Genomic DNA, 12,037 nt, shown 5'->3' on the forward strand with positions numbered 1-12,037 from the left:
AAATTGAGTGAAAAATAAGAAAATTATAGTGTTTTTTAAAAAAATGTAGGATACGGAAAGAATACAGAAGGCTGAGATCCCCAGAGAGCTGCAACCAAACCCTAGGGGGGTTGTGTGGAAGAGTGAAATGAGGACTGAGAGGTTTGTTTGAAAGAGATGAAGAATAGTCTAAGGTTTGGAGGTGCCGACAAGAAGTATGGACAACAAAAGGTATAGTGGGTCGGACTAGAAGTTTGGGTTTACTATAGAGAGATAAGGACTGATTGGGAGTGTGATGTGTTAACAGAAAAGTTTTTTGGAGTGGATTAAAGAAGATGAGTATTGGGCGAACAAATAGTGATAAATGTAGATTTTTGTTGTAAAAGTGAGTAGGGGATGAAGATTATGAAAATAGTTGGCGATGGAGAGGGAGGAAGTCTCGATTGAAGGATACATGACGATTGACGCAATTTGGGCTTTTTTGTTTTTCTTTAAGAATTTCAAGGTCTTCGTATAAGTCTAATTTAAGGAAATTTTTTTGGGGGATGTTGTGAATAAGTGAAACGTCTTCTGGGATATTAAGGGTGTGTTTGTGTTCTTTAAGATGTTGAGAGAAAGTGGAAGTATTTTCTCTTTTAGTGTGTTCTAGAGAACGTGAGGATAGTGATCTGCATGTTCTGCCTATGTAAGAGGCATTGCAATCTGAACATTTTAATCTATACACTCCACTCCGATCCATATAATTGATGGGATCTTTGGAATTAGATATGTGTTGACCCAAATTGTTGGGTACTTTAAATGACACATGGATGTTTTCAACCGACCGTTGGATGAGATTTCGAATATCTCCAGAAAGACTTTCATGGTAGTATGGAAGTGAAACGTAATTGGGCTTGGTGGAAAGGTCTCTGGGGAACGCATTCTCCTGCAGGGTCTTAAGTCGTTTTTTGCGGATGAGTTTGTTGATGATGTTGGGATCATATCCATTGTTGACTGCTATTTGTCTAAGTATGTTGAATTCTTTTTTGTAGTTTATGTCTGAAAGTGGAATGGTTTCTAAGCGGTGGATGTAACTGTGAAAAGCTGCATGTTTATGTGACATGGGGTGGTTAGATGAAAATGGAATTGTGTGATCAGTCTGTGTGGGTTTCCTATAGATACTGAAATCGAAGTGGGTTAATCTGGTAATGGTGAGATCTAGAAAATTGATTGACATGGATGATTCTAGTTCCATAGTGAACTTGATATTGGGGTGAATTTGGTTAATTTTGGAAAGTAAATGTTCAGCTGAATTGGAATTACCTGAAATGAAGACTAAACAGTCATCAACATAGCGGAACCAATGGAGTATTTCAGGGTTTTTCATGATCTGTGTGGATTCTAAATGATCCATAAATACATCAGCCAAAAAAGGAGAGAGACAGCTACCCATGGCTAAGCCATCAGGTTGTCTATAGTATTTGTTGTTAAAAACAAAGAAATCTTGTTCTAAACAAAGTTGTAGAAGTTGGATAATGGATTTGGTAGTAGATGAAGTAATGGAGTTGGATAATTTATTTATTTTTCATTTACAATTTAAATAGACTTACAGCTCCCGGAACGAATCGTGGCCGATGACAAACGCTGTCGTCGATCGTACACCTACCTAAACTTCAAGCAGACAGTATTGCTTTCATGGACTTCAATTCAGCGCTGCTTTTAGTTGAGTGTAAACCTATTTAATAAATTTTTAAGAAAATGCCCAAAGTGAAGTTTAATGTGCTGTGGATTAAACCGTACGCAGAACTTCAAATGGAAAGTGAAAATATGTTGTGCACGGCATGTTCAAAAAGTTGTAAGTAGCTTTTAATGAAACTAAAGTTTGCATTTTATATTTAATTAGCGTGTTTATTAAACATACATCACTCTAAATATTTGTGCACTCTGTGCAATGCAATGGTTGGTTCTATTCCATTAAAAAAATCGAATAATGTTATTCTAAGATCGTTTTTGAAAAAATATTGCAAGTTTGATATCCCGGATGAATCCACGTTGAGGAAATCAAGTGTCGACTCTATTAATAAATCAACAATGATCCAAATACGGGAACTCATATACGTGATAATTTCTTTTATGTTATTGTGGACGAAAATAGATACGCCTGTGGAAGATATATTGTTCATTTGCTAATTGGCGCACTAGAGGAACGTGGTCCAGGTAACTCATTTTTAATATCTTCAAAACAACTTGAAAAAGCCAACAATATGTAGTTAGGGTGGGACAAAATTTAAAAATATTTTATCAGAATCTTTTTCATATTACTTGTTTACCTCATGAAGTTAAAGAGATTATCAGAGCCCAATTTCCTCTTGTGAACGAATTAATTAGCAATGTATAGAAGGTGTTCCTTAAGGCTCCTTTGCGAGTTCAATTATACAAAGCCAGGCTTTGCGACGTACCGCAACCTCAACAACCTGTATCAACTCGATCGGGGACTTGGCTAAGTGAAACTTTTTTTACGCTGAAAATTATGATAGAATAAAGGACATAATAAACGAGATATTTGAATCTTTACATGCTGTCATATCATCAAAAGCAGTTTTCGATAAGAAAGAGATGCCTAAAAGTCTGATATTTATTAAAACGAATTATAGTTTTTATCCCGGAAACAATTACCTTACTAGAAAATAAGTCGCAACTACTTGTTGATTCTGTAGAACTAATTGAAAATTTTCAGAAGGAATGCCAAAAAGTAAAAGGCGACATTGGTACACAAGTTTTGGGGAAGCTAAAGCAGGTTTTAGAAAATAATGAAGGCTTCAAAATTATTTATAATGTGTCATACATTTTTAGAGGCCATTTTGACATAAAAACTTGTATTGATGGAAACTTGTTGCCAAAATTAAAATATGCCCCTATTACCTTAGTAGATATGGAACGAAGCTTCCCTTGATATAAACACACATGTTTTAAAAAATCTTTACATGTATATGTACATATTTACATACATTTTCATACATATAATCCGCCCTTTACTCATAATACAGGAAATGATTCAAGGAAGAAGATCTGTTGACCGAAAGCAGAATTCTTGGTTGAACAATCTACGTGATTTGTATCAATGCAGATCGATTGATTTGTTCAGAATAGCAAGTTTAAAAACAAAAATAGCCATTATGATTGCCAACCTCCGTAAGGAGACGGTACTCTAAGAAGAAGAAGCTACAAATTCCATCCAATACCGCTTTCATGGAGTCCTTTCCCGTGACGTATGATCGTTTGTTGTTTAATAGTTTAAATTCTGCGTTTTTAGGCATAGTTCAAATGTCTCCATGTTGGCAAATCTCAAAATCAACATTTCATGTTATAAGTTTTAAACATTAGGCCCTAAATTTTATTGATCTCATGGGAATTGTCGAAAAAATATGCGACAAAATACAAAAATTGCACACGAAAGCTGCGCTCTTCACCTTTAAAGCTCATTTCGATTTTTGTCAACAATAGGACACTCTGATCAAAAGATATCAAATTTTTAGAGTCAAGTTGATACAATTTTTTTTTTAAATTAATTTCGAACACGTAACTGACATTTACGGTTTATTCTACACAAAAAGTGCTAAAAATGGTAAACTTGCTGGGTCCCAAAATTGACATTATCAGCAGAATTCAGAATTTGTGCGTATTATTTTTTGAGGTCAAATCTCTGACGACTGGAATATATCGTGAAATATATAAAATAATACAATAAAAATAAAAAATATGGTAGTATAATCTATTAAAAATGGTCTAAATAATATTAAGACATATTCAAAAAATAAATAAATAAAAATAACTAGTACGATGGATAAAAATCATAGTTAACAATATCTTAAATGCTATTGTACAACAATATACGTTTTTAATAATGTTGATACGCTGGTAACAATCATATTTTATGCCAAAAAACACTATTTCGAAACCGTGAGCACAGATATCCGAACATTAAAAACTAACACATCACATTTACGTAAAATATTTGTAAAAATGAATACTATGGCCACTTTTGCAATGAAAGGTTTTTTTTATAAAAAACCATTGTTTCCATTTTCTCGTAGCTCCAAGACTAGAAAAAGCAGTCATAAAAAATAAATAATTTTTAAATACAGTCACCGAAACTATCTATGCCGAGTACAAATAATTTTTAACATTGCTATCAAAAATTTTTACAGAGATTGTAAAATAAACGTCTTGTAATGTAAAGACATCTAATATATGTTGGACTTGTTAATTGACCTGTAAAATAGATGAAATGTAATAAATTTATTAAAATTCCCACTTAGTATTAAAGATACGTCCGATGAATAAGTTAGGAATTCCAAAAAAACTGATATGTTTGATAAAAGTGACAATGGCGAAGATGCTATCCGCAGTAAAAATTCAAAACGACTCGTCAACCCCATTTGAAATACATAGGGGGTTAAGGCAGGGAGATGCGCTGGCGTGTCAGCTTTTTAATGTCGCCTTGGAAAAATTTGTACGAGACGCTAATTTAGATAGCAGGGGAACAATATTTAATAGATCAGTCCAAATTCTAGCACAGGCAGACGACGTGGACATTATAACAAGAACCAGGGCGAGAACTGCGGAAATCCTAACCGAGCTAGTAGCAGCAGCAGAACGAATGGGGTTACATATAAATCAAAATAAAACCAAATTCATGGCGACTAACACAAACACAAGAGCTGGAAATGTAGACGCAGATTTAATCATCAATGACCAAAACTTCGAAGCAGTCAAAGAGTTCATATATCTAGGGACATCGGTTAACCCCAATTATAACATATCTGAGGAAATAAAAAGGCGAATAATAATTGCAAACAGGTGTTATCATGGTCTATCAAAGTACTTAGCTAATAAACATATGTCTCAAAAAACTCGTATAAGGCTGGATAGAACACTGATAGTTCCCGTTCTCAAATATGCATCAGAGGCATGGACGCTAACTAAAATCCGCTCTATCGATTTTTGAAAGAAAGGTGCTACGCAAGATATTCGGAGCGGTCTGTGAGAACGGAATATGGAGGCGTAGATATAACTTTGAACTGCAGAATATCTACAAGCATACGTTTGGTGGTAAGATATTACCACTATAATTAAACGAAACCCCCTGAATCGAACATGATAAAAAAGATTCTAACAGCGCAACCCGTGGGAATGAGAAGACGGGGTAGACCAAAGCTGAGGTGGATGGACAGGGTAACAAAAGATGCCGAGAAGATCGGAGTCGGCAACTGGAAAATGCAAGCAAGGGACAGAACAGAATGGCGTAGAAAGCTTAAGAAGTCGAGGCTCTCTAAGGGCTGTAGCAACAATATGATGATGATTAAAGATACGTCCAATGTCATGCAGACATCTATAAACAATTTTGTAAACTACTAATATTTTACCTCGAAATTTTTCATATTTTGACATTTATCTCTGAATTTTTAAGTGCATTTTTATTAGAATTATTTATACTCTATAAATATCTCGGTATTATATACATAAAGAATTTTGAGATCCAAATCTAGCCACATTTTTTTAAACTATATGTATATTTATTTTTTTTTATTTTGAAACAATTTTTGCTTTCCAGTATTATTACAAAATTTGTGTAAAAATATGAAGCAATTTTATCGAAAAATTTAAACAGGTGTAATGAAATAAGGGAAGTTTATTTTTTAAATTATATAAGAAATTGACAAAAAACGTAGACTAGATGCGGCATCACAACACCCAAAAAATACTGTACAAATATACATACTGCAGTTCAGAAGATAAAATTAACAAAAATGTATAAAAAAATAATAAATAGATAAATATACAAATTCACTGGCCAACAAAACCACAACTTGCTTCAGGATCAACCCGTCATATGGGAGGGCATTAAGTACTGGGCCACCGTGTACAGCATTTTGGGGTACCAATGCACCCCCGGTTCGCTGATCTTTCGTACAGCCACGCTGTCTTGGGACCACGCGCGGAAAGGTCTACTAATCACATCCCAGACCCTCAAAGTGGCCTTCTTGAGATTCCAGCCCAGTCGCACGGGTAGGAAGGCCCAATGGGCAATTGCTTGACTGTCCATGACGGCGTAACACGAAGCCACAACGTCGTTTACCACTAAAGTCCCCGCTGCCGTTAAGGGAGCGTACACTCCTGTCCTTACAACCCCACTCACTTCAATAACACTGTCTGTAACTACACTATGTGAATTATTTGATACTAATAGTTTGTCACCCACACTGATGCTTTTGGCGAAAACTGTTCTGTACCCTTCGGAGGTTTCTTTGAGCACCAGGTGGCTGGGAGTAATGATTAGAGTTCTGTTAGAGGAGAGGGTAAGTTTTAGGAACTCCCTCTTCTGGGAAGGGTTATAGTCTAAGTAGAGAAGCACTTCGCTGAAGATGAGCTCGTTGCTGAGGGTATCTTGAGCCAGGATCTTCTCGCCTATTTGGAGCTCCGAGAGCTTTCTTCGCACGCCAGTAGAGGTCAATACTGTACTGTCGCCAGAAAAGCATCCTCCATATTTTGCACCTTGTGATGATTCTAAAACAAAGAGAGAAAATTTATTTTAACAAAAGGAAAAATATACGCACTTCAATTTTTTATCGCATATTAATACAATAGTCGAACTGATAATTGCAAAAATCCAAAATTGTATTTTTATGAAGTTATAGTTATATGAAATTCTGAAAATATAAATAAATATCATTTGATATTAAATGTAATCAATAAATAAGTTAAATAAGATGTTTAAGAAATAACAAGTTCTATTATATTAAAATAATTTAATAAATTATTATGTTTGCTTCTAACGCCACCTGGTAACGTTGGTAACAAAGCATACGTTGTTTAGTCAAGACAAAACTGTTAAATTTAGAGGAATTATTAAATTAGTATTAAAATAGAAATATTTTAACCCGAGAAATGTCATAAAAATTTAAACAGATAATTCAATATTGACATTAAATTGATATCACACTTCATCATCAATCTCGCTTTACAACCCTGCGTGGGTCCTGGTCTCCTCAAGAATTTCTCTCCAGTCGTCCCTATACATCGCCTTTCTACGCCAAGCAAGTATTCCCATATTTCTTATGTCTTCATCGATGTTATCAAGGAATCTTGTTCTGGGTCTTCCTCTTCTTCTCTCGCCAATGGGTCCATCAAGGAGCGTTTTTCTACCTGGGTCATTTTGTTCCATCCGCATTACATACCCTATCCACCTCAGACGTCCCATCTTAATATGTTTTACGATATCAGGTTCCTGGTATATTCTATAAAGTTAGAAGTTGTATCATCTTCTCCACACTCCATTGTCATTCACTAACACATTCTTTCGAAACATCCTAACATGTTTTTATTATTTTTTGTTCTTAACCATATGTTAGGACTGGGCGTATTATTGTTTTGTAGAGTTTTATTTTTGTATTTCTCGATATAATTGTGGATTTAAGGAGGCCAAAATAGCATCTGTTGGCCGTTCAAATTCTGCGGTTTATCTCTGCGGTAGTATTATTTTCAGTGTTAGGGAGCACTCCCAGGTATACAATTTGTTCACTGCTTCGAAGACGTCTTTTTCTTTAACAAGTGGTCGTAGGATTTGTGGTTGCATGCTTATTTTCATATACTTCGTTTGGTTGGGGTTTTAATTTTTTTTTTTCCATATACTCCGTTTTGTTTTATTTATGGATATCACTTATGACTTTTAAATTTTGACAATCCTTGCGAGTCAAATCTTTTATTAACAGGTATTTTTTAAATTTTTTACTTCCTATTTAATGTTGTTATTTTTAATACAGTTTTTAATTTAAACCTGCTAAGAATAAATAGATGATGACTAGAAACGAATTGATCGAGAGTAGTAAATCGATGTGAAGAACCACTATTTTGTGACGTTACTCGTGACGACGTCATCTTGTGGCGCTAGTTCCGTAACGATACTCGTGACTCGTGACGACGCCATCTTGTGGCGCTAATTCCGTAACGCTCGCCTCAGCATTTTACTGTAAAGAAAAAAAGGTAATACAACGCCAATATAGAAGCTTTGCTTCAAAAAAGTTAAACACGAAATGGGTTTGGAAGGATGCCAGTTGATAGAATATATTTTGGGAAATACCAGTTTACAAGAGCTAATAAAGGAGCCCTTAAAATTTAAGAATGAGGCAACACTAGGTAAATATGTAATGTCAGTATTTAATTTTAATTTAGATTAAAGTTGTTTAGTACTCTAAAGACCAGTGAAAACGAAAATGGACTTCTGGTCCGAAATTCTATAACTAAAAAAACATTTTAGCAACAACCACAAACTCCACACATAAATCCAAAACAAAACCGAAACCAAAACCTTGTTTTGACATATTTAACTACCCGAATGGGCCCATTTCGATACGGCTCGTTTCAAAAACTGTGTGTAGTGGCGCCTACAGCGAGCTTTACCGTGTTACCTACAGAGAAGATCCTATCAATTTTATCTGTGTTGACAAAATATAGTGTAATTAATTCTCTTCCACTTCGTTGACTATCTGGGACCTCACCGGCTGGTCATCTAGGGCGTAGAACTTCTCGGTAAAGGGATGAAAAGTTACTCAATTTATTAAGAAAAAATATTTTCAGAATTTCGTAAATTTTAAAGAAGCAAAAATATTTGTGCTGTTGCGCTTTTATCAATTCGAAGTTATATCTCTTTTCCTTTAAAGTTTTATTATGCAGTTTCTGCTTGGAAAGATGTATTTTTTTCAGTTCATGTGTTCTTAAATATCGATGTGGTTGTGGTTATTCTTTAATAAGAATTGGAATCATCGTCAGACAAAAAGTTTGTTTCTGGTTGGTGCATTGTCCGCCTCTTGTCTGAATGGTATAATTTTAATTTGGTATAAATTTAAGAGATACATTAAACGAAACTTGTGGTAAAGTTTTGTCACATAGGTTTTAAAAAGATCCATTTTTGCATCTGAATAGCGGGTAACACTCAAGACAGACTAACACATCATAGATACGCCGCTGAATGAATGCCACCTTGGTCTAATTGATATTAGCTTGCTTATACTTGGTTATTTACTGAAGATCTTTTATTGATTTCTTCTACTTATACTAATCATCATATAAATGAATTGTTCAACTTATGACTAAACCAAAGTGAAACACCTACAAGATAGCACAGTGCACTTACCATTTTATTATACAAAAAGGGCGATCCAATAAAGCTCAAGAAGAATAGACCATTGGCAAAAACAATAATAAATAGACTGAAAACAAAATTAGATTTTTACCAACCTAGAGTCACACTCCACAACCATCATTTCCACTGCATAAAAGAGATTATAGAAAAATCTATCGGATATAACCGATCAGTGGTCCTGGCTTTCATAGACTTTCGCAAAGCATTAAATACAATAGAAACTAACAGCATAATGAGAGCTTTGGAGATTACCAGCATTCGAAACTGATCGTGAACATATACAATAATGCAACCATGACCGTAAGACTACACAATAATACAAAATGTATAAAAATCAAAAGAGGAATCAGAAAAGGAGGCGCGTTATCTTTACTCTTTACGGCAGTTCTGGAACATGCTTTAAAACATTTGCTCTTCCATCTACGATGTGGGGACGACGTAGTTATGATAGAAGATAACTTAAAAGAGATTGGAACTATTTTTATTGAATTAGATACCGCCTGTAAGGAAGTTGGTTTGAACATAAATTTTGAATAGACACTGCAACGAAATAGGATTAGTTCATAAATATATATACTTGGGTCATGAAATACAAATTGCTAGGGAAAACCAAATTGCTGAACTGCAAAGAAAAATCACTTTAGCATGGGCCACACATGGAGCTCTACCAGACATATTCAAGAACAACATGCCAAATTACTTGAAAAAGAAGACGTTCGACCAATATCTGCTTCCAGTCGTAACTTACGGCGCCAAAACATGTTCCTTATCACAGGATACTGCAACCAAACTCAGAGTAGCTTAAAGACGAATGGAATCCTCGCTACTTGGACTGACCCTCAGAGACAGAGTTAGAAACGAAGAAATAAGAACAGTTGTTGTTTTAGATTTCGTCTTATGATGATGATCTTCTTATTTATTGGTACCTGTCTAAGATTTTTTGTTCAGATTATCTTCGTTTTTAAAGTAAAATATTTTTGGTATGCTCAGTATGAACATTATAATTATGAAATATTATTGGTACTAAATCATTAGTATCAACTGATTGAACTTGACACTAATGATCTCCACTTAATGAATATTTCTTTGTTGCCAAGAATTGTTGGTTAATTGAGAAAATAACTGTTTAATACAAGAATTTATTCAGCATATATCTCCGATAAGGCTTTAGAAGATAAATACAACAAGATAAAAATAAATGACGTCTTAATTAACAACCTACGGTACGCAGATGACACTGCTAATATTTGCTGAAAACCCGAAAGATCTGCAACAATTTCTTCCCATAACGAAGATAATGATTATTATTAAGGGAAAAAATCCATTACTAAAAGTGTGAAAATATGAGCAAACGTACAAATCGCAAACAATTTTGAACATCTATTTTAACGTTAGATTTCGGTCCTGATTTAAATGTCAAATCCCAAATAGAACAGTACATTTGGTTCACTGCTTTATTTACTCAGTTACCTTATATGGCTGTGAAAGCAGGAAAGGTACTCAAAATAAATACTTTAAGATGACTAAAGGTCTAGATTTATAAAAGACTTAAAAAGAATCATATACGCAATGAGGAAGTGCTTCATAAGGTCAATAAAAAGCAGTTGCATTATAATATCAAAAATAGGAAAACTTCATAATACAATAAACAGGAAATACAAGTTAAGAGAAGACTAGGGAGATACAAATATTCGTGATTAAAAACATAAGAGATTGGACTTGTTTGGACTAACATTCACTATATCAGTAAGCGAGTTTTACAAGTAATTACATATAAATCACTTCGCTGAAATTGTTGCCAACGTTCAATGAATACAATAATCAAACTTCATTGTCGTATTCTACACTAAATTTTCTATCTTGGAAAAAGCAATTATTAAAGATACTAAAATTTTGCAGTGAAAAAAGTACTGTAATTATACTGTTTATGTCTAAGTATTAATTAGACATAAACTGCTTAAACAAATATACTGGTGTTACGTAAACTCGGAGTACTAAGTCCAGAAAAAATGAAACATTTCATTGACTGGTTATGTGCACAGAAAATAAAGCGGAACTAAGTCTAAACGTTGATGTATATAGGTAGGTACAACAAAATGAAAAATGGTAATCATAAAAACACCAATTTATCCACGTCAATATTTTGTCGTTTTTAGATCAAATCCCTCACCTCCGTCACTGTCAATCTCCAGGATACACCTTCAACCGCTCGGAACGGTAGGTGGACCTCTTCTTGTCTTTGGGAAATATTTCTTTTTCGGGTTTTTGATTGAAAACAAAAGTGTTGCGGTGAGAAATAACGTTTAATCTTGTGTAGTTCATGTCAAAACAGAGAATTCCAGGTATTAATCCTCGGTGTGAGCGGTTCAGTATAAATATTTGGACTGCACGTCAAGTATTTAGTGGGTTTTAACTTTTTTTAATGGCCTCTATCGATCACCGACTGTGCTACTTACTAAAAATACAGTGGGATTCGTTTGTTTTCTTCTTCTTCTTATGAAAGGGACCAGTTGCTTGTTCTATCTTCGGGTATACAATGTTGACATTTGTTGTATATTCAAACCTGTCTTGATGTCGGAAGGTAAGAGACCGTAGGAAACTATAGACGAAGAATACATTTCGTAGCGGTGAAATCAAACTGGCATAAATGCAAAAGGGACAGTTCTCACCACAACGTTCCAAAGTTTTTACAATTAATCTTTTATCGCTTACTCCGGTTTATTTCACACTAGAGCTAGTACCATTTTCATAGATAAAACTATGAAAAGTATTGTTTGTTAAACTATTTGTAACAAACAACCAGGATATAGACTAAATTAAAAAAAAATGCAGATATGTCACTATGACTTTAAAATATAATTACTGTTTGCATTTAAG

General features: G+C 34.3%; 1 protein-coding gene across 2 annotated transcripts in view; it reads right to left on the minus strand.

The window, feature by feature from the left end:
- Positions 1–371: 371 nt before the first annotated feature.
- The window catches only part of hh (hedgehog signaling protein), a 262,519-nt gene continuing 250,853 nt past the window's right edge, over positions 372–12,037 (minus strand). For both annotated transcript variants that reach the window (XM_072538884.1, XM_072538889.1), the window contains exon 5: positions 372–6,525. In XM_072538884.1, the coding sequence (XP_072394985.1) occupies positions 5,840–6,525 (686 nt within the window). In that variant the 3' untranslated portion in view covers positions 372–5,839. The remainder of the gene's footprint in view (positions 6,526–12,037) is intronic.

This window comes from Diabrotica undecimpunctata, chromosome 1 (genome assembly GCF_040954645.1).
Source record: "Diabrotica undecimpunctata isolate CICGRU chromosome 1, icDiaUnde3, whole genome shotgun sequence".
Lineage (NCBI taxonomy): Eukaryota > Metazoa > Arthropoda > Insecta > Coleoptera > Chrysomelidae > Diabrotica > Diabrotica undecimpunctata.